The sequence below is a fragment of the Borostomias antarcticus genome, assembly GCF_949987555.1.
Source record: "Borostomias antarcticus genome assembly, chromosome: 18".
Lineage (NCBI taxonomy): Eukaryota > Metazoa > Chordata > Actinopteri > Stomiiformes > Stomiidae > Borostomias > Borostomias antarcticus.
In genome coordinates, this window is record NC_140251.1 from 16,707,693 (window position 1) to 16,730,646 (window position 22,954).

The 22,954-nt window shown below is 45.8% G+C and overlaps 1 protein-coding gene across 1 annotated transcript in view; it reads left to right on the forward strand.

The window, feature by feature from the left end:
- Nucleotides 1-22,838, forward strand: part of LOC311320946 (anoctamin-1-like) — a gene marked incomplete at its 5' end in the record, with an annotated part of 51,940 nt that extends 29,102 nt beyond the window's left edge. The window contains 17 exons of the mRNA XM_084452813.1: nucleotides 2,245-2,309; nucleotides 2,770-2,904; nucleotides 4,113-4,273; nucleotides 7,670-7,752; nucleotides 8,651-8,725; nucleotides 9,107-9,184; nucleotides 10,147-10,221; nucleotides 12,254-12,455; nucleotides 12,566-12,677; nucleotides 13,238-13,295; nucleotides 14,899-14,999; nucleotides 15,277-15,419; nucleotides 19,360-19,512; nucleotides 20,163-20,215; nucleotides 21,367-21,551; nucleotides 22,090-22,195; nucleotides 22,449-22,838. Coding sequence (XP_084308939.1) covers nucleotides 2,245-2,309; nucleotides 2,770-2,904; nucleotides 4,113-4,273; nucleotides 7,670-7,752; nucleotides 8,651-8,725; nucleotides 9,107-9,184; nucleotides 10,147-10,221; nucleotides 12,254-12,455; nucleotides 12,566-12,677; nucleotides 13,238-13,295; nucleotides 14,899-14,999; nucleotides 15,277-15,419; nucleotides 19,360-19,512; nucleotides 20,163-20,215; nucleotides 21,367-21,551; nucleotides 22,090-22,195; nucleotides 22,449-22,685 — 2,022 coding nt within the window. The 3' untranslated portion in view covers nucleotides 22,686-22,838. The remainder of the gene's footprint in view (nucleotides 1-2,244; nucleotides 2,310-2,769; nucleotides 2,905-4,112; nucleotides 4,274-7,669; nucleotides 7,753-8,650; nucleotides 8,726-9,106; nucleotides 9,185-10,146; nucleotides 10,222-12,253; nucleotides 12,456-12,565; nucleotides 12,678-13,237; nucleotides 13,296-14,898; nucleotides 15,000-15,276; nucleotides 15,420-19,359; nucleotides 19,513-20,162; nucleotides 20,216-21,366; nucleotides 21,552-22,089; nucleotides 22,196-22,448) is intronic.
- Between the last annotated feature and the right edge of the window lie 116 nt (nucleotides 22,839-22,954).

The window sequence follows — 22,954 nt, forward strand, 5'->3', positions numbered from 1 at the left end:
TACATGTTCAAAAACACAGCGTGATAAAAAAGGTTTGACCTTGGACAGCCTCCTGAGCTTGAAAAAACTCTTTCCTACTACGGCATTAATTTGTTTGTCCATCTTTAGGTCACAGTAAATTTTAACCCCTAAATTAGTGGCAGTTGGCTTCACAAAATGTTTAAAAGGGCCTAGATCAGCAGGAGGAAACACATGGGCATTGCTGGGACCAAACACCATGACTTCGGTTTTACTGTCATTAAAACATAAAAAGTTTAAAGCTAACCATGCTTTGACATCTTCCAGGCATGCCAACAACAGTTTTAAAGAGTCAGGGTTGTTTTGTTTCAAGGGCAGGTAGATTTGACAATCATCTGCATAACAGTGGAAGGAGACTCCATGTTTCCTGAAAATAGATCCTAGGGGGAGTAGATACAACATAAATAAAATTGGTCCAAGAATTGAGCCCTGGGGCACCCCGCAAGGGAGAGATGCAGTGGCGGATACAGCGTCGCCCAGGCTAACACAAAAGCTTCTCTCTGACAGGTATGACCTGAAAAACTCCAGAGCTGAACCTTTGATGCCAACCCAGTGCTCCAGGCGGGAGAGCAGAATATTGTGATCCACTGTGTCGAAAGTGGCAGTAAGATCCAACAGTACAAGAAAAAGAGAGTCACCAGAGTCCGTAGCCCGAAATATATCATTAAAAATCCTTAGGAGTGCAGTCTCTGTACTGTGCAGCGCTTTATAACCAGACGGAACACTTCCAAAATACCATGTGTGTTCAGACACAACATCAGTTGAACGAGTACAATTTTCTCCAGAACTTTGGAAAGAAACGGGAACTTGGAGATTGGCCTGAAATTGGAAAGGCCAGAGGTGTCCAGGCTAGGTTTTTTGATCAGCGGTTGTACCACAGCATGTTTAAAATTTACTGGTACATCTCCTGTGAGGCTGTGATTCATAATGTTCTGGACATCTGGTCCTAGAGCCCTGCTGGCCTCTTTGACAAGCCGAGGGGGAAGGACATCTAAGGGGGAGCCTGAGGGCTTCATAATGGAATTTATTTCCTCTAGCTGGGAAAGAGACACAGGCTCAAACTGGCTAAAAGTAGCCAGGCAGGTGACAAAAATAGAGGGGTCGTGTGTTGGGGTGGAGATGCTGGCTCTGATGTTGGCTACCTTATCAGTAAAAAACTGCAGAAAGAGCTCACATGTTTCAGAGGAAGCTTCAAGGCGGACTGACTGGGGGACATCAAGAATGTCATTAATAGTTTTAAACAGAACCTGAGGCTTGTGGCAGTTGATTAGTTGATAGTTGATACCTGTCTCTCCTCTCTCGCCTCTCTCCCCACCTCCCTGTCTCTCCTCTCTCCCCTTATCTCCCCATCTCCCTGTCTCTCCTCTCTCGCCTCTCTCCCCATCTCCCTGTCTCTCCTCTCTCCCCTTATCTCCCCATCTCCCTGTCTCTCCTCTCTCGCCTCTCTCCCCATCTCCCTGTCTCTCCTCTCTCCCCTTATCTCCCCATCTCCCTGTCTCTCCTCTCTCGCCTCTCTCCCCATCTCCCTGTCTCTCCTCTCTCCCCTTATCTCCCCATCTCCCTGTCTCTCCTCTCTCGCCTCTCTCCCCATCTCCCTGTCTCTCCTCTCTCCCCTTATCTCCCCATCTCCCTGTCTCTCCTCTCTCCCCTTATCTCCCCATCTCCCTGTCTCTCCTCTCTCCCCTTATCTCCCCATCTCCCTGTCTCTCCTCTCTCCCCTTATCTCCCCATCTCCCTGTCTCTCCTCTCTCGCCTCTCTCCCCATCTCCCTGTCTCTCCTCTCTCCCCTTATCTCCCCATCTCCCTGTCTCTCCTCTCTCGCCTCTCTCCCCATCTCCCTGTCTCTCCTCTCTCCCCTTATCTCCCCATCTCCCTGCCTCTCCTCTCTCGCCTCTCTCCCCATCTCCCTGCCTCCTCTCTCTCCCTTTCTCCATCTATCTCCTCTCCCCTCCTCTATATCTGTCCCTAATGACAGTGTTGTTAATGAAGGGGGGGTTTGAGGGTGGGGGTGAGAAGGGTAAAGGGAGCCTGGCCTCAAAGGCCCTTTGCTGTTTATATGCCATTCATGACACATTCACACACACACGCACACACGCACACACACACACACACACACACACACACACACACACACACACACACACACACACACACACACACACACAGATCAAGTATGAGGCTTACACCTGGACTTGGCCTTAATTCTTTCTGTGTTTTTTGTTCCAGCTCTTATATGAGGAGTGGGCCAGTTACAGTGTCTTTTACAAATACCAGCCAATCGGGCTAGTGAGGTAAGACTTTATATTTTATATATCAGTGGGGTCCAATCAAATTCACAGAACTTGAGTTAGCCCTATAGGACAGTTCTACCATATGAAAAAAATTACAAAAACATATATTTAAAAAATGTATAGATGCTTCAAGTACAGTTCAAGTACAATATACAGTACCATTGAAACATATTGTGTTGTGTTGTTTTATTGATATTGTGTTTTTATTGAGTGTTGTGTTGTTTTTTTAATATTGAGTGTTTACACTCGCCTTTTTAGCTGCTCTGTAAAGCACTTTGATTGAAAGCGCTGTATAAATAAAATTATTATTATTATTATTATTATTATTATTATTGCATTTTAGGCTATAATTTTCTCACTGTAGTATTGTTACATCCTGGAAGCTTAGCTAAACATTCATTGTGATTGAGAGGATCTTTTCCTGATAGCTGACCATTAGCTGCTGTATGACACTCCTTAGGAAGTATTTTGGGGAGAAGATTGGCCTGTATTTCGCCTGGCTGGGCCTCTACACCCAGATGCTGATCCCCGCCTCTTTGGTGGGTGTCATCGTCTTCCTGTACGGCTGCGCCACCGTAGACGACAACATTCCCAGGTCAGAGTTCAACCAAGTTAACCTGGAGGGTCCACCTCAAATCAAATCATCCGTCACATGCACTAGGATACAGTACACACTACAATGCCATGCTTGCAAGTTTTCACAGATACAGTAGTCTAATAGATCGCCTATAAATTATTGATGCACTGGCAACAGTGTCATCAGACATTTACTTACATGTAACTGTCCCCTAACCCTATACTTACAGGGTACCAGGGTATCAGCAGTGTTGCAGTTCATGGTTTCTTGAAAGTTGCGAGAGCGTGAGAGTCTGCACCCAGTAAATAGCCTGGCCAAAGAGGCTTAGAAACATTAGCAGGTAACATTTCAAGGTAAAGTGAATGTCTCATGACCAGACATGAGCGACATATTGAGTCTGAGACAAATTCATTTTGCACCTTGAAATGGTTTCCATCCTCTTCTTTGACTTAAAGCACTAAAAGCCAATAAACCCAACCATGTCCCTCAGACGGTTTCAAGACCTCCTCTGCTGTACTCCAGCTTCCCCCACCCGTATTCCCTGGCTCGCCACGAACATCCTAAATCACCCCTGTCTTCCTGAAGATGTACAGTTATCTAGTTTTAATAAAGCGTTGATGGGGTGGGGGGGTCACTCTCCTCGCCTCCAGCCAATGGCGATCGCAGCCTTCCCCCGAGGAGGAAGTGAGCCCCTCGGTACGGAGACAAGAGGGAACGCGATTTGTGACACTCACCATCTGGCGGAGGAGATCGGCGGCGAGCAGCTTCCCCCCCTGGTTCTCGTCACCGCCAGGATATTTAGACGTGGTCGTCTGGCGAGGTGCGGCGTTGTGTGGGAGAGGAGCGCCACGCCGGGCTCTGTCCTCACAGCAGCTATTAGATCACACACCGCCACTTGCCCAGACTCACCTCTGAAACGGAGAATACACTTTTAAGACCCTGATACATTAGCCAGACGCCCTGACACACGGGGTAAATGTTTTTATTAATGGTGTCTGCGTGGAAGGGAGGCATGGTGACTACCGTATGCTAATTAACTAGTCCGCGGAAGGAATGAGTGAAGTGATTGACATACTGTCTGTCGCACTCTCTCTCTCTCTGTCTGTCTCTCTCTCTCTGTCTCTCTTTCTCTCTCTCTCTCTCTGTGTCTCTCTCTCTCTGTCTCTCTCTCTCTCTCCCTCTCTTTCCTTCTTTCCTTCCTGTCTCTCTCTCTCTCTCTCTATCAGCATGGAGATCTGCCACCCTAAGAACAACATCACCATGTGCCCGCTGTGTGATCGGGTGTGCAGCTACTGGAAGCTGAACACAGCCTGTGCCACTGCCAGGGCCAGCCATCTCTTCGACAACCCCGCCACCGTCTTCTTCTCCATCTTCATGGCTCTCTGGGGTAAGAGAAGACGAGACTAGCCCTAACTCTCTAGTCTCTAGACTAGCCCTAACTCTAACCCAGGCCTCATCTCTACATTGAAGTTTTCTTGAGACTGGGGTAATGCTCTTTAAAATGACGTTTGCTACAGTATCTTGTTTACTATCACATCTTATGCACATATATATCTATCTAGGGGTGTGCCCGAATACGGTATTCGGATGAGCACAAATAGTAGCTTTTTCCCGAATAATAAATTTGTACGAATATTGTAAAAAATATTCGGGAGGGGGGAGAACAGTCATGAACTGTATGATGTTTTTCAGTTTCTAACTAAATGTAGAATGTGGGGACAGGAGTTAAGGGTGATGGTGGGGTTCTGACACTTCATAGTGTATGTTTTTCATAGTAAAAACATACAGGATGATGATGAGTAATTGTACTTCATAATTAATGATAATAATATATATAAACAGCAATTCTGATGCGTTGAAAGCACAGAAATTGCAATGCCAATTAATATTAGGCTAAAGAAATGACATTTCCCCTCAGTTTAAACCGTTTTGAACTGACTTACGGTTTAAGCCCCGCCCACTTCCGAATACGAATCCGAATCCGAATAATTAGCTGTCAAATACAAATACAAATAGTGGGCTCGGCACACCCCCTAATATATATATATATATATATATATATAATATATATATATATATATATAATATATTACTGGTAATTGTTGATATGATTCATCTAGAAAAACATATAGGACTGATGTTATGCCCCTGGCTATGTTTTTGATCAAGTTCAGTATTACAGCAGGGGTTACATTTGTCATGGAAAGAGAGTGTATCAATGCACTGCAGAGCTTTGCTAGGGATCATCCGCAGGCTAATCTGAGTACCCAGCGAGAAGCCCTCACCGTGCCGAGAACTTCTGGGGAAAAAGGTTGATATTTGTGGATACCAATGAGAAGACTCTGGGTCTTCCAAGAGTCTTGAATGAAGGAAAGCACCGGCACTCACGAGATAGACAATAGTCTTCAAAACTTTAATGGGCAGGGCAGGCGTTCATTCAATAGTCTTCAAATCTTGAATGGGCAGGGCAGGCGTTCATTCCTGCCCAATAAAGTTTTGAAGACCATTGTCTATCTCGTGAGTGCTGGCGCTTTCCTTCATTTATCATATCACTTGACCTGGCACCCGTGACTGCTTCAGTTTAATTTGGAGTTGTGCACACTCGTACGCTATTTTGTGTCTTCCAAGAGTCTTCTCATTTGTCTGTGCAGAGCTCTTGGTCTTCCAAGAGTCTTCTCATTTGTCTGTGCAGAGCTCTTGGTCTTCCAAGAGTCTTCTCATTTGTCTGTGCAGAGCTCTTGGTCTTCCAAGAGTCTTCTAATTGGTCTGTGCAGAGCTCTTGATCTTCCAAGAGTCTTCTCATTGGTCTGGGCAGAGCTCTTGGTCTTCCAGGAGTCTTCTCATTGGTCTGTGCAGAGCTCTTGGTCTTCCAGGAGTCTTCTCATTGGTCTGTGCAGAGCTCTTGGTCTTCCAAGAGTCTTATCATTGATCAGATGGTCTTCCAAGAGTCTTCTCATTGGTTAGATGGTCTTCTAAGAGTCTTCTCATCGCTGGCTCTGCCCCTATGTCCGTGTTTTCTGGCGTTTTTCTGCCAACTATCCGCAGGCCAATTACCTTCCTCCTCCCAGTTAGACTACTCCTATTTCCTCTGCTCCCTCCCTCTATTCCTGGGTTGGTTCTTCCTGCTGTTAAATATTTCAATAGTTGCTCTCCTTCTTCTACTCATTTCCGCCATCTCTCTCCATTTCATTCTTACTCTCATTTCCTCTGTCTCTCTATCCCTCCTCTCTCTTGCCCTCCCTCTCCCTCTCTCCTTCTATCTGTCCAGCACCACTAAAGCCCTACTCAGGACACTGCTCAGTGTTTAGCTGTGTGGATTAACCAATGACGGTTCATTGTTAAAAATGAGTTCTTAGTTGCTACATTCCTGAGCTCTGTTCAGTGTCTCAGGCCTCCGACGGGTGACAGGAAGCCATTGACTGAGGGCAGCGGTTCAGACTCACAATTTATTCTGTGGTATAATTTTACCACTGTGTGTGTATGGTTTATTTTTACTTGATACAGGACATGAATAGAGTGTATATCTATCTAGACCACTTCCTGTCTGTTATGCAACCAATTAAACGAGTGATGCAATGGGAATAGGCCAGGAGAGGAGGCAGCGTGACAGGACGCTGTGTTATACTGGAGGGTTTTGCTGGAGTACTGAGGATTCTCAAAGGAGTGGGTTGCTTCTCAACAGTAAACAAATTACACCATAGGGTGTTACACTTTAGGCTGGTTTTTCATATTTTCAAAGTATTTTTGTTTTGATTTGTCATCGGTTTTTACATCTATAAAGGAGCGGCATTAATGAGAAACTTAGGAAACTGATTTCAAAGGTACTTCAGGCTCCAGTCTCGGTACTACTGCTCCACCAGATCCTACCTTGAATCCATGTCATCTGCACATTTACCATGTTCATGGATATATTCAAATTTAGACCCTCATCTCTCAATTGTGGCTATTAATCATTCTGGTCTATTAACAAGTTAATAATGAAACTTCATAGTCCTAATTTTAGCACCTTTACCTCCCTATTATCATTCTGCGAGGCTCGGGAACTTTAATTGGATCTGCCACGACCACTGATAAGTAATTTCCTCTCTGTTCTCTTCATCACCATTTGTCCAATATTAGAGGTGTCCATATGAAGAGACCTTAACCTGACTAAATAAAAGAATGTTGTATCAGACTTGCCTAAAGAACATAGGCGATGCCTGTCTAGTGCATATTAGTGATTAGGGTTGCAAATCTCAAGGAATTTCATGATTGATAACGGTTAACCTTAACAAACAATAGTCGATTAATTGATGAGAACGTTCCATGCTGGACTGCGCTTTGCTAGCTTCATTTTTGTCTTCTTCCACTGTGTTGTTGAAATTTCTTGTCATCCCAATTAGCCTTCACTAAATGGCATGGTGCCCTCATGTGCAGTCAGATTTTAATTCATGATTACATTTCTCACAACTCCCGTTGATAATGTTTGTTCCAAAAAAATAAGGTCCGTTTCCTTAACAAGCAATTAATCGAGTCACCAAATCTTACTCGAATAAATTCTTATCGATTCATCGATAGTCGATTAACTATTATCATCCCTATTAGTGATATGACTGAGGTGGGGGTCTAACTCTAGCCAGCCGCTTAAGATGCTAACTGCTAAGCTGTTAAGCTAAAGCCTAAGTTAGGGTTATTAATGCATCATGTCTTCAGGTGGGGTGACACATCATTTGAGCCTGTTACCAAACCACCTCCGTTACATGTTCATATCTCTCATATCTCTCTGCTGACTACTGTCTTACAGCGGCCATGTTTATGGAGCACTGGAAACGACGGCAGATGCGTCTGGACTATGAGTGGGACCTGACCGGCTTCGAGGAGGAGGAGGTCAGTTAGTTTGGGACAGTGTTACCGTCACAGTGTGTCTGAGCCACCCACAGTGGATGATCACTCCTCCCTCCCTTCACACACACACACACACACACACATTCCTGCGCACAAAGAAAATAATATCTCAGATTTGAGTTTTTAACTGTATTGTCCTCTCTTCCCTGTGGTACTTACAGGAAGACCTCAAGGTTTGGAACATTTCATTTTACACAGACGCACTCTTCGGGCTCTTTCTGCTTTCTCTCCCTCCCACCAGCTGTTCTCTCGGGACCAGACCCCCCCCCCCCCGAGTTCCCACCCGTACCTTTCCTAAACACACACTCTTACTACCACTCCACATTTTCTCTGTGACTGCCCACAGCGTTTGGCCTACTCACCTGTACAGCACTCTCACTGGATGTCATTCTGAGCAGACCTCAATGCCCCTGTCTCTCTCTCTCTTTCTCTCTCTCTCTCTCTCTCCCCCTGCTCTCTTACACACCTCTGCTGACCCCTCTCTTCCCTTGGTGCATTCTTCTACTGGAGACCAGCAACTGTTACCTCGTCTCAAAGATACAGTGCTCCACGCTAGAAGTGACTGTATTGGGAATTCACCGGACTTTCTTTTTAAAGAGATAGACGATCCAAATGAGAGTGCTATCTGATAATACACACTCATATGTCCATGTGTCCTGGCAATTGTACAATCAGATACGAAATGGATTTTGGGTGAACTATTTTTAACCTCATCACTGCAGCCACACTGAATCACCAATAGGAGTCCCCCTCCATAACAGCCCTATAAAATCGTACTGAGGTCAGGACTTCTCTCTTTAGACCCCCCCACCCCCCACCGCAGTGTCCATCTGTGTGTCATCAAAGTGTTAAATGTCCCCCTCTCTTCCTTCTCCCCCAGGACCACCCAAGAGCTGAGTATGAGTTCCGCGTCATGCAGAAGTCTCTGAAGAAGGAACACAAGAAAGCTCAGAAGGTACCTGCTTCGTGTTCAGGGGTTCCCACCTCCCCTCCGTTCAATCATACCTCACCGATTCTTTGGTTTTTGTCATTTCTGACGTGTTTCTTGACTTGTCACCCCTCTCTAGAATGAACTAACTAGTGTTTAGAAAAGAGTTTTTCAGTTGTGACATAATCATTAATTTGACTCTTCTTCTGTGATAGATTGATAGTAGGATTGATGTTACCTGGATTGGTGTTGGTAAAAGACTACCCCCACTAGAGTTTGAACAGTAACACGTCTAGCGTGTGCTTTGTCTTGTTGTTGTTGTTGTTTATTCATTGTTTGTGTTAATCTCTATGACCTGGTTGGTGTTTGGATTTCTTGGGTTGCTGTATGGGTCCGTCTGACTGGTAGAAGCCCACTGAGGTAGCAGAGGAGCCCACAAACAAATGGAAGCAGACAGTACAGAGTGCCATGGCGGGGCTAAAGCTGGTACTGGTGTCCTCCACCGCCTGCCCCCTCCTCACTCACCACCCACGCACCGCACACTACACTGGTGCAACACACACGCACGCACACACACATGCACGCACACATGCACACAAATGCACACACATGCACATTGGTTATAAATGGAGAGATATTGGTGAGCCAGACCCCAGGCAGCCCCCCCTCCTCATACACACACACACCCACACACACATGCGCACACACATACACACACATGCGCACGCACACACACACACACACACACACACATACACCCACACACACATGCGCACACACACACATACACACATACACACACATGCGCACACACACACACGCAGAGTCAAAAAGACATCCCTACTGTACGTCACTACCGGTAACCAACGTTAAACCCAGAGCATGTTCTCACTTTTTTTTCTGTCTTTGAAAATGCTTCGGTTTTTGTTTCAATTTTTTAATCTAATAACTTTAATCAGATCCTCCGTTCTTTCTAATCATAGTAGTTGGTGCATGTTGTGTTGCCCCTACAGCCACTGGCAGTGAGATGGAGATGTGTGTTCTGGTAGCAGCGCACCGTAGAGACAGCATGAAGGCCTGCTCTGTTATACGTCTGCTTGGCGGTGCTGACCTGACTGACCCCCGGCATTGACGTTGTCCAGAGATTTTCTACATAAATAACGACATACGACTAAACGCTCGCAAAGAAACGAATGAACTTTGGGAACACCTACCTGTCCTTCTCTCTGAGGCCCGAATAACGCATAGAGAACCACTGTTATTTCTGTGTTATGGTTGTGTCAGCATCCAAAACGTCAGCTTTCTCCTCCTCCTCCTCCCTCTCGTTGTGTTGACTGTATCTTTCGGCTCACTGGTGGTTCCTCTGGCCAGCACATACAGTATATATATAAAGTACCGTTCACTTGGCTGTAACTCTCCACCTCTTAATATTTCATCCCTTATTTCAGACAGAGAAAGAAAAGCTGACATGCAGAGACCGCTTCCCAGCCTACATGACCAACATCGTCATGATGCTTTTAATGGTACGACCATCACTTCACTAGTGGGGGACTAGGAAATGGCTACAAAGGCTATACTGTAGATATAGTTTAGCAACGTACTGTGGCTAATGTATTGTAACATTGTCATGAAATGGTCACAAAACCTACCTAATAAGTGTATGTAATGTAGATTCAATTCAATAACCTTTATTGAAACTCGAAGGACACTGAGGTTGCCCTCATTTACAGTGACGACGAGTAAGAAAAAGTGCAGAGATAAAACAAGAATGACAATAATAAGACAATAATAACACTAAAAGCAAAACATAAAATAGAGTAAAGTTAAAATAGGATAAGATAATAAGAACAGACTAAAATCAATAAATTCAGCTAAAACAATTACAAAAAGATGTGCAAAATTCAGAAATCATGGATTCAAAATGGATTCAGAACAAGCTTGGGGAACCTTGAGAAGAAGCATCTCACTGGAACGGGTTTGATAGACCCCAGAGTTCCCATCCAGCATAAGAGTAATGTAAGGTGGTTGTTTACCAATAAGAGCCTTAAAAATGAATAAAAACCAATGTTTCTCACGTCTCATGGAAAGAGAGGGCCAGCCAACCATCTCATACAGAGAGCAGTGATGTGTGTTATAGCTAGCACCTGTAATGAGCCTGAGAGCTGAATGGTAAACTGAGTTTAGAGATCTAAGGGTAGAAGTAGAGGCATGTCTATAGATTGCATCCCCATAATCCAGGACAGATTTAAAGACTGCTTCAATATCCTCTTCCTGCATACCAATGGACAGCTAGTCCTATTCCTATGTAAGTAACCAATTTTCTGCTGTAGTTTGCTGATTATCAATATGAAATTTGATTGTTAATTTATCATTGAGCCAGATACCAAGATATGTATATACTGAGACTCTCGATGATAGATCCATTTGCAGCAGTTATGCGCAGACTATCAGGGTCAATATCTTTTGTCATGGAGAACAACATGAATTTGGTTTTGTGCTCATGAAGAACTAGCTTTAAAGAAACAAGGGCATCTTGAAAAATATTAAAAGAAAGCCAAGTTTTCTATAGCTATTTGAACCGAGTCAGCAACACAATACAGAATGATGTCATCAGCATAAAGATGAAATTGTCAGTCACTCCCTGGAGACACAATATCATTGATATAGTGGGTAAAAAGCACCGGACCTAAAATTGACCCCTGAGGAACACCTTTAGTTACTGTATTGGTACAAGGTCTGACTGGACACCCCCTAACTTCACACATTGAGATTTTTCAGACAGATAATTCTGGAACCAGTTACACTTATATCAAGGCCAAGGTACATAATCTATCTAACAGTAAGGAATGATCAACAGAGTCAAATGCCTTAGACAAATCAATAAACAGGGCAGCACAATGTTTTCTTTTATCTAGTGCAGAAACTACATAATCAGTAACCAGAGTCATAGCTGAGATAATGCTGTGGTTAGCTCTAAAACCAGACTGGTGCAGAGATAATATAGAGTGATGTGACAGAAATTGTTTAAGTTGACAATTTACAAGTGACTCCAACAGTTGAGCCAAACAAAACAGCCTAGATACTGGCCTATAATTATCAGGGTCATTCATTTCACCACCCTTGTGCAAGCGAAGAACATGTGCAGTTTTCCAAACTCTAGGGGCAACACCAGAAGACATAGACAGATTAAAAATATGTAGTAATTGCTCAGCAATTAAGGGGGCAGATAGCTGGGAAAAAAAAGCAGGCCGGTTATTTTCACCAGTGGATTTCTTAGGATCAATAGCTAGGAGAGCAAGGAGAGCATCAAGTACCACACTAACGGGGACAGAACTGAAAGAGAAATGGGAAGCAGCATTAAGGGTAAGCATGTGAGCATGTGAGCCTGCTCAAGAGACCGATGAAAGTTGTTTAAAGAAGGGGATCTAAGAACATCGTCTTTAAAAATATGGCCAGCTGCAGCAAAGTGCCTATTATAAGATAATTGTCATTTGTAAAATTGTGTCAAATCTATTTCACAAATCCAATAATCAACCAATCCCTGCGTCCTCCCAGATAGGGGTGACATTTGCTATTGTGTTCGGGGTGATCCTCTACCGGATCTCCACCAAGGCAGCGCTACACATGAGCACCAACCCCACCACGCGCTCCAACGTTCGCCTGACCGTGAAGACCACGGCGGCAATCATCAACCTGGTGGTCATCCTCATCCTGGACGAGGTGTATGCAGCGGTGGCTCGCTGGCTCACTGTGTTAGGTGCTCTACGGCTTTCTTGTGTGTTAATAAATATTGCATCTCTCCTTTTCTGATACAGAAACCTTATCTTTAATCTCAAGTATTAATCTGTCGTCTGTTTGTGTTTCCAGAGGTTCCCAAGACAGATAAGAGCTTTGAGGAGAGATTGATCTTCAAAACGTTCATCCTAAAGTTCGTCAATGCCTTCACTCCTATCATATACATTGCTTTCTTCAGAGGCAGGTCAGTGTCGTCAGAGTCAACCCTCCCAACTGGTCTGTACAATAATAATAATAATAATAATAATAATAATAATTATAATGAATTATATTTATATAGCGCTTTTCAAGATACTCATTAAACATTAAACACAGTAATAATAAATAAATAAACAAGCTAAAATGGATGAAGCATGTATGAACCTGATGACTGTCAGTAACGCACTAATGTTGTGCCTTGGTTGTGGCGGCGACAAATTAAAGTGGCGGTCCGGACCATCTCTATCTGTGTTCTACAGGGTCCTGGGCAGTACTGTGTACAGTGTGTTCTGCATTGTGTTCTACAGTGTTCTACTGGGTAGCAGTGTTCTGTGTGTGTTCTTGTGTTCTACCACCGCTGCCATTGCTGCTCCGCCCATGGTGACACATTGGAGCGTTAGTGACAGTGACATTAAAACTACTGCTGTACTGTACAGCATTTTACACAATGGACTGGACAAGATATGATGTAGTTAACTGTGATTAAACTCAGAAGCAACACATTCAACTGCAAGCCCTGACCCCTCCTCTCCTCTGCTGCTATAGGCTGGTTGGTCGCCCCGGAAGCTACCTTTATGTGTTTGAGTCTTACCGCATGGAGGAGGTACAGTAAGCTGCACTCCTCCACTCTCTCTTCTCCTCTCCTCCACACCTCCTCTCCTCTCTTCTCCTCTCCTCTACATCACCCTCTCCTCTCTTCTCCTCTCCTCCACATCCCCTTCTCCTCTCTTCTCCTCTCCTCTACATCACCCTCTCCTCTCTTCTCCTCTCCTCCACATCCCCTTCTCCTCTCCTCCACACCCCCTCTCCTCTCTTCTCCTCTCCTCCACATCACCCTCTCCTCTCTTCTCCTCTGCTCTACATCACCCTCTCCTCTCTTCTCCTCTCCTCCACACCCCCTCTCTTCTCATCCACACCCCCTCTCCTCTCTTCTCCTCTCCTCCACATCCCCTCTCCTCTCTTCTCCTCTCCTCCACATCCCCTCTCCTCTCTTCTCCTCTCCTCCACACCCCCTCTCCTCTCTTCTCCTCTCCTCCACATCCCCTCTCTTCTCATCCACACCCCCTCTCCTCTCTTCTCCTCTCCTCCACATCACCCTCTCCTCTCTTCTCCTCTCCTCCACATCACCCTCTCCTCTCTTCTCCTCTCCTCCACACCCCCTCTCTTCTCATCCACACCCCCTCTCCTCTCTTCTCCTCTCCTCCACATCACCCTCTCCTCTCTTCTCCTCTGCTCTACATCACCCTCTCCTCTCTTCTCCTCTCCTCCACACCCCCTCTCTTCTCATCCACACCCCCTCTCCTCTCTTCTCCTCTCCTCCACATCCCCTCTCCTCTCTTCTCCTCTCCTCCACACCCCCTCTCCTCTCTTCTCCTCTCCTCCACACCCCCTCTCTTCTCCTCCACACCCCCTCTCCTCTCTTCTCCTCTCCTCCACACCCCCTCTCCTCTCTTCTCCTCTCCTCCACACCCCCTCTCCTCTCTTCTACTCTCCTCCACATCCCCTCTCATCTCTTCTCCTCTCGTCCACATCACCCTCTCCTCTCTTACCGCATCATTCTCTCCTCCACATCACCCTCTCCTCTCTTCTCCTCTCCTCCACATCACCCTCTCATCTCTTCTCCTCTCCTCCACATAATTCTCTCCTCTCTTCTCCTCTCCTCAACACCCCCTCTCCTCTCTTCTCCTCTCCTCCACATCACCCTCTCATCTCTTCTCCTCTCCTCCACATCACCCTCTCCTCTCTTCTCCTCTCTTACCGCATCATTCTCTCCTCCACATCCCCCTTTTTAACTCAGATAAAATACACTCCATTCCAGCACTCTTGTGATGCAATATTACTGTAAACAGGTTATTGAGACCGGTCATTTTTATATTTTTAATTGTCATTTATTTCACCTCATTGCATAATATACCGATCATGTTTATAAACCATGTTGCGATGATTACCACAGATGGCAACAAATTAAATACTGCCAGTTACCCTAGAAACGAGACAGACGTGACATTACAATCAACAGACTAATGTGGTGTCATACTGACTGTATTCTCCTCAATCAGCAATATTTTCACTGATTCAGTTACATAGAGATGCCAGAAACTCTCCATTAAATGATCTTGTAGTGTATACAAGCAGCTGGATGTGCCTGTAGCAGAGCAGGTTTTCCGTGGTGTTTTGTAAGGTTCCTGCTGTGTTTACTCTCGCAGTGTGCCCACGGTGGCTGTCTGATGGAGCTGTGTATCCAGCTCAGCATCACCATGTTGGGGAAGCAGCTAATCCAGAACAACCTATTTGAGATCGGCATCCCGTAAGTTTAAACATGCACTCGTATGGACACACGCACACACACACACACACACACACACACACGGACACACTCCCTCACACACATGCACACAGTTCATACACCAGCAGCATTGCACCCCCCCCCCCCCCATATCAAGGATACACATGGAAGCCAGTCTCGGTTTAACTTCCGGATGTTCTGAACTGTTATTGGCTCGTCGGTGCTCTATAACTGAGTTCCTGTTCGACCAATGGAGTTCCTGCCTCCCGTGACTGTGTTCCTGCCTCCGTGCCCACAGCAAGCTGAAGAAGCTGATAAGGTACATCAAGTCCAAGAGGAGCGCCTTCCAGGAGGAGGAGCGTGAGAAGAAGCTCCAGCGCTACGAGACCGACCACTTCCTGGAACCCTTCGCTGGCCTCACCCCCGAGTACATGGAGATGAGTGAGTCTGGAGCACGGACCATACAGCAGAATAGAATAGAATAGAATAGAATACACAGGCGTTCCCAAACTGTGAGGCGGGCCTCCCCTGGGGGGCCCCAAAGAAATTCAGGGGAGGCGCGGAGGGATGGTTAGAAAAAAAAGTGTTTTTTATTTTAGAATGTTCTATGGTTTTTATGAATGAAATGTGATTTTAAAGGTCTTTTTTTTTTTATGGACAAATTTGGGGGGTTGGGGGGCCGCGGGTGTGTCACTGTTTTCAGAGGGGAGGCCCACATTGATGGAGTTTGGGAACCCATGGAACAGAATAAAGCAGAGGAGAGTAGAGTACAATAATGGAATGGAATAGAATCGGTTTGATAGAATAACGTACAGCCAGCGCTGTTGTTTTTTAACTGCTCTGTTTTGCCCTAGCCTGCCTCTATGGTGTCGGTCAAGTCGAGCGTCAGGTCACTGATATCCCGTAGATGCTTTTAGTCTGGCAGGTATTTCACACCACACACGTCCGCCATCGCCGCTCCGGGAGGAGTTAGTCAGAAATAGCTGCGGTGGCCCGACTGTGACATGGAGGTCACACGCATGTTCCCCAGTACCGCACGCAGTCTCAGCTCCCATGTCGAATTGTCTCACACGCCTGTGGTAGGAATATTAGCGATGTGTGTTTTGACAGCGTTTCCTAATAGGTGAAAACTTGCCAAAGACTTCAGTTACCCACAAGCGTGCGCTTTGACACCCCCATTCTACAACCCGTATGCTTGGTTGAGCTGGGCCAGTAACATTACAGAGGATTTACCTTGCCCTCATGGTGCAAACTCATTGACTAGGTCCCACTAAACATCAGTCTCAATCAAAACCAGCGTGAGAAACACCTGCTGTGAACCATGTCTTTGCCGGAGCTCATGTAACCTCCAAAGACCAGTACTGCCTGTACACAGGAAGTAGGTCTGCAGAAGCTGTGGACTCATCTGAGCAGGGTCCTTGATGAGGTCTGTTTCTATTGGCTGAGCTGGCGTGAAACTGTACATCGAACCTCAGTCTGCTTGTCATGAGAGAATTCTCATATCCTTTTCATGTTTTTTTTCAAACCTCAGGTCAATTAGTTACATCAAAGACGAGCGGATATTATTCTCTCAGCTATAATGATGTTGGCCTCCTACGGTGTGCTGACTGAAGCATGATTTAATTAATTCCGGAGTCAAAGGGAGATGGCTTTTGTGTTGTATTGACTCCTATCACGTGGTGGCTTTGCTAAATGACACAGTTAGTGGCAATTAAGGGTTGGGAAGGAAGTATTTTTCCCCCTTTAGCTAATTGGAGCCCATGTCTTTTGAAGAGATAGGAGAAATGCAAAGCTGGTGAAATATTTAACATGCTGAGGCCAATGTGTCGCAGAGGCTGTTTGGAAGGTGATATTGAGTGTTAGCTTTTCTCATTTGTGTTTATCATTATGGTAAAGGAGAGCAGTAAAGCATAGCTGTACTGTAGCTAATAGGACTGACAACCTCCCCCCTGCCTTCTCTTGAACCTCCCTGGGTCTTCTCCTCTGAAGTATTGTACAGAGATCCTCCTGTCTGGCACGCGCCAGGGCCAAATTCACCATCAGGCTGTTTTCATGCATGTAGACCATCCATCTTCAGCCCCGTAGTTTACTCTGCCTGGTTCTCATCCATTTAGTCTCTACATCCTCCCCCCTCCTCTCCTCTCCTGTCCCATCCTCCCCCCTCCTCTCCTCTCCTCCCCCCTCCTCTCCTCTCCTGTCCCCTCCTATCCCCTCCTCTCCCTTTCTCTTCTTTTCCTCTCCTTTTCTCTGCTCTCCTCTCTCTCCTCTCTAATATTTACGCTCTCCCCTCTCTCTCTCTCTCCCCTCTCTCTCTCTCTCCCCTCTCTCTCTCTCCTCTCTCTCTCTCTCTCTCTCTCTCTCATCTGGTTTCCTCTCCTGTCTCCGTCACTTGATCTGTCTGTGGAGCTCGTCCTGGAGAGACCTTCTCCTGCTCAGCTCAAGTGAAGAGACCAGCATCAGTTCTCACGTCACGTCCTCCATCAGATAAGGCCTGACTGTTAGTTCTTAGCTTACCGCGCGCCTGCCGCCTGAGAGGACTGTGAAGGTTGGACTTAAGACAGCTCTCAAGACAGACGTGGGTTTGGCCTCGTCTCCGTACTTCTCAGTACCGTCTTCAACAACAGAGGCATCTGCTTTCTGCCCGTCCAGTTCCTTCACTCTCTCTACAAGAGCTGGTACTTGATAAGGAGTTTTGTTAGTTACAACACAGAGCTTCAGGCGTAATACATAACACATGCGAATGTCCTGTAGCAGTGGTTTGGACCCATGCTCTCAGTAAGAAGTAGCCCCACCTGTGAAGCACAGCCAAATGACCACATCAATATCCACTGTGTCTGGAGCACATTTGGAGCCTGAATCTTCTGGATAGTACTCAGAATACGGTGCTTTGAAAGGGACACCAGCGGTGTCTCACGTTTTCAATAACATGTTCCCAGCCCGGTGTATAAGTCCCAACCTCTCAACAGGCACACCCTTTCACACACAAATCCAGAAACCATGGTCCCGGGTAAGGGTCTTTCAATTTGCACTACTCAGAATAAGTTACTATTAAAGCAAAACTGTCTGTTTCCTATCACCAATTCCACTTCAGTCAAAAGGTGTTCTACTTAGAATAAGTTAGTATTTCCGCTGTATGCCGGAGGTGCATGCATTTTGCTTGCTGGCATAAAACAAAAGTTGTTTGTTTCGGTTTCTGGTGCACGCCGGAGGTGATGATTGGGATGGTGAGTTTGAACTGATTCAGTAGCGGTATCTGCCCTTGGTGTTGAGTAATACTATTAAAAGCCCACATGTGCAAACCACACCGATCACATGGGCACTGTACACTAGAATAATTCTGCAACTTGCTCTGGTGTTGTATTTCCTGTAGTGGGGCCCGTGTAAAACACCTGCTCTAAAACACAACTGTTTGTGTGTGTGCGTGTGTGTGTGTGTGTGTGTGTGTGTGTGTGTGTGTGTGTGTGTGTGTGTGTGTGTGCGTGCGTATGTGCATGCGTTGGTGTGTGTACTAACTTTTGCATACACATTAACACCTGTGTCCAAGGGCACATTCGACACCTTTGTGAGTGTGTGTGAGTGAGACTCTGAGGGTTGCTGACATTCTGCCTCTGAGTTTGTGTGAGTGTGTGAGTTTGTGTGAGTGTGCGTGAGTGTGTGTGAGTTTGTGTGAGTGTGCGTGAGTGTGTGTGAGTTTGTGTGAGTGTGTGTGAGTAAGACTATGCTGAGGTTGCTGACATTCTCAGGCTTTGGCAACCTGATCAGCTTTCCTTTGCCACTCCTACACGAACACAGAACAACACCCATGCACACGCGCACACACGCGCGCACACACACACACACACACACACACACACACACACACACATACATACGAACACACAGCCATCGTCCTCCCCCCCTCCCTCACTGCCTCCCCTCCCTCCCTGTCTCAGTAAAGCCGCAGTAAAGAGCCCATCTGCCCACCGCTCAACCTCACTCTCGCTCACCTTAATCTACTTCAGCTGCTTCAATAAATTAAGCACTTAGTCAGACGGAATTCCCTGAAGGTCAGGTTACCTAAACACATATTTTCATCCGGCGTATTTATACTTTTATGAGGGGTTCACCGGAATGTTATTTGTTGCCGGCGTGATGCGGCGTGTTGAAGAGGTGCTGTAATAGCGTTTGAGAGGATCAGATTGCATCACTCAGGGTTGTGTGGTGTCTAAACTGCCGGTGGTGTTGGACAGGCCCGGATCAGAGTAAAGTACCGAAGAGGTTTCCGGCATGTAGATTAGACCAAGGCCTGGACTTGATTGTTTAGATAGTGTGCACTTGTGCGTGTGCATGCAGTCCAATCCTATGTGTCTTAATGGACGTGTCTGTCTCTCCTGGCCGGCAGTAATCCAGTTCGGCTTTGTGACCTTGTTTGTGGCGTCCTTCCCCCTGGCTCCACTCTTCGCTCTGCTCAACAACATCATCGAGATCCGCCTGGACGCCAAAAAGTTTGTAGCCGAACTCAGGAGGCCTGTAGCAGCCAGAGCTAAGGACATTGGTGAGTCCATGCACCGTGGATAGAGCGGTGACTGTTCAAACACACTGGGTATCTTCTATGTGGTTGATATGCACTGTTGATAATTACTGTACACTCTGGCCCTACTGTGTTTCTACTAGGGTTACTGTGTTGTTTCTACTAGGGTTACGGTGTTGTTTCTACTGTGTTTCTACTAGGCTTACTGTGTTGTTTCTACTGTGTTTCTACTAGGGTTACTGTGTTGTTTCTACTGTGTTTCTACTAGGGTTACTGTGTTGTTTCTACTAGGGTTACTGTGCACTCTGGCCCTACTGTGTTTCTACTAGGGTTACTGTGTTGTTTCTACTGTGTTTCTACTAGGGTTACTGTGTTGTTTCTACTGTGTTTCTACTAGGGTTACTGTGTTGTTTCTACTGTGTTTCTACTAGGGTTACTGTGTTGTTTCTACTGTGTTTCTACTAGGGTTACTGTGCACTCTGGCCCTACTGTGTTTCTACTAGGGTTACTGTGTTGTTTCTACTGTGTTTCTACTAGGGTTACTGTGTTGTTTCTACTGTGTTTCTACTAGGGTTACTGTGTTGTTTCTACTGTGTTTCTACTAGGGTTACTGTGTTGTTTCTACTGTGTTTCTACTAGGGTTACTGTGTAAGTGGTCTTTTTTGTGATTGCAGGTATATGGTATAACATTCTCAGAGGAGTGGCTAAAGTTGCCGTCATCATAAACGTAAGTTTGTTCTTCAAATCGCCATGGTAAACATTTTTTTAGGTTTTCTGCAGCTCTAGCATAACTTCACACTTGTTTTGATTTAGATAGGGGAGGGAAATGTTCTGCCAAAAAAAGCACAATTCTTCGTCCTCCATTCCAACTCTCCCCCATACTCTCCCCCAACTCTCCCCCAAGTCCTCTAGTCGATTGCTCTCACTAAACCCCTGCTGGCTGCTAGCAGCTTTAAACTGGTTTAAACTGGTTCTTCACTGCTAATTTATGTCACCACTTAGGGAGCTGGGTTACTTGTAAAGCCACGCAATTAGATGTTAAGAGGGTTCCCTCTGAAACTCCAGCCCCCTCAGTGCAAAGGCAACCATACTTGGTCAAACACTGAGTCCCGTACGTCCATAAATTCTACAAGGTAATCTCATTTCCTGCAGCATCCTCCCGGTATGAGAGATTAACATCTGGGCCTTTATTACAAAGGGAGGCATTTCATTTGACCTGAAGAAGATCCTTTGGGGGATTGATCCTCCAACCTCTGAGGCTTAGATTGCGACTGATGTCTAGTGGAACGGGGTGTTAATGGTACTGTTGAGGCCCCTGGGCCCAGAGACTATATGGGGCAACTATGATCACATGCAGGCTTGGTTTTACTGCTACTCAAGCCTACTCAAGCCTGATTGACGTGTAGATCTCAAGCACGTGTCAGAGTTGCTGTTTGGGGGTTCAAACCTGGGTATCACCTCATAAAATGCTAAGCTAAATTAGTTTGGCAGGCTCCTCCAAGTTGTAAAGTCTTTTATTAAGGAAGCCTTGTCACCTAGTCATCTCTGTTAAACTTCTATCACTCCACTTTTCCAAGTTCCCTGGGTGGGATGTGAAATAATGCAGTCACAACATTTTTTTTCACCTTTTTTATATGTTCTTCTCCTGTCCTGTCCTCTATATTATATATAATATTATATATTATAGAATTTCCCCAAGGGGATTAATAAAGTATCTATCTATCTATCTATTTATCTATCTATCTATCTATCTATCTATCTATCTATCTGTCTGTCTGTCTGTCTGTCTGTCTGTCTGTCTGTCTGTCTGTCTGTCTGTCTATCTATCTATCTATCTATCTATCTATCTATCTATCTCTCCTCTCTCGTTCTCTCCAGGCGTTTGTGATATCGTTCACCTCAGACTTCATCCCCAGACTGGTGTACCAGTACATGTACAGTCCCGACGGCTCCATGCACGGTTTCGTCAACCACACCCTCTCCTACTTTAACGTCAGTCACTTCCAGGACGGCAAGGAGCCCATGGAGCCCGGATACCTGGGCTACCAGGTGGAGATCTGCAGGTGAGACGCACCACGTCGTCGTCCCGTCTGGGCTATCAAACCGCCACGCCAACTAGAATGTCCACCATTAGACCGACAGGACATCCTTGCGGTCCGAAGGTGTTCATCTACACTGACAAGTGTCAGAGAGGGTTAGATCACAATGAGAACAGGGTTCCAAGCCGTCTCTGCTACGGCTACACGACAATTGTCAATTGTTGTTGTCGTGCCTTCGCATTACTACTGCCAAATGTGTTTGATTGAATTTTAGGCATCGCTGAGCTAAGCCCCACAGCCGACAGATGCTAAGCCCCACAGCCGACAGATACAAATACAGAGTATTTCACATAGAACAGCCAACACAAATTCATTTGAAACAATATTGGAATTCTATGTCATGGGCACTTGGCAAAGGTTTCATGAAAGCAAATGATCTGGATTTGTTCACAGAGATTGCCAACAGAGGGCATCTGAGTGCTCATATTAGGTGCTATTACAGGCGCTTTGCCTAGACTGTCTCCACGACTGTCTGTCCTGAGATGTGTCGGGTCTTCCCCAGGTATAAAGACTACAGAGAACCTCCCTGGTCAGCCACGCCATACGAGATCTCCAAGGAGTTCTGGGCCGTGCTGGCAGTAAGACTGGCATTCGTCATTGTCTTTCAGGTGAGGGGAAGCAACACCCCATAACTCTATTATAACTGTCATCCATAATCATACACTGTTAATTGGTGGGACATTTCTTATCAACACAGTATTCTGCATTGAGTCACCAATGACAATTGATTTTACCTGTTTAAATAAAGGCTTGAATAAATAAATAAAACCAAGAAGACAATGGATTGAAGGACTTCAGTTGTGGCTCTAGTGTTCAGTACTGCTGGTTGCCTATGCCATTTCAACCCTCTTCTCCTCATAGAACGTGGTCATGCTGATGAGTGACATTGTGGACTGGCTGATCCCAGATATCCCCAAGGACATCAGCGTGCAGATTCACAAGGAGAAGATCCTGATGGTGGAGCTCTTCATGAAGGAGGAGCAGGGCAAGCTGCAGGTCCTGGACATCATGACCCCTAGTGGCAGGAAGGAGAACATCAACAACCGCAGTCCCCAGGCCCGCCCACGCATCTCACACAGTAACGCTAACAACATCTAGTGGCTAGCTAGCATAATAACTTGCTTGCTTGTTAGCTCGTTAACCTGCCCGCTAGACAGCTAGTTATAGCAGAGACTTAAGCCTAGAGCTCTGTGTCCTTATGCTTGTCCAGACATTCCAGAGAATGGGAGAGACGCTCCCACAGGCGTGTTGAGGGTGATCTAGGTGAGACTACCCTGGTGCACAATGCCTTTTCTGTCAAGAAACCTTTCAACAAGTTATTTACTGCCAACCGAAGGCTCAGTTTTTATGGCTTTGAGGTCTTTATT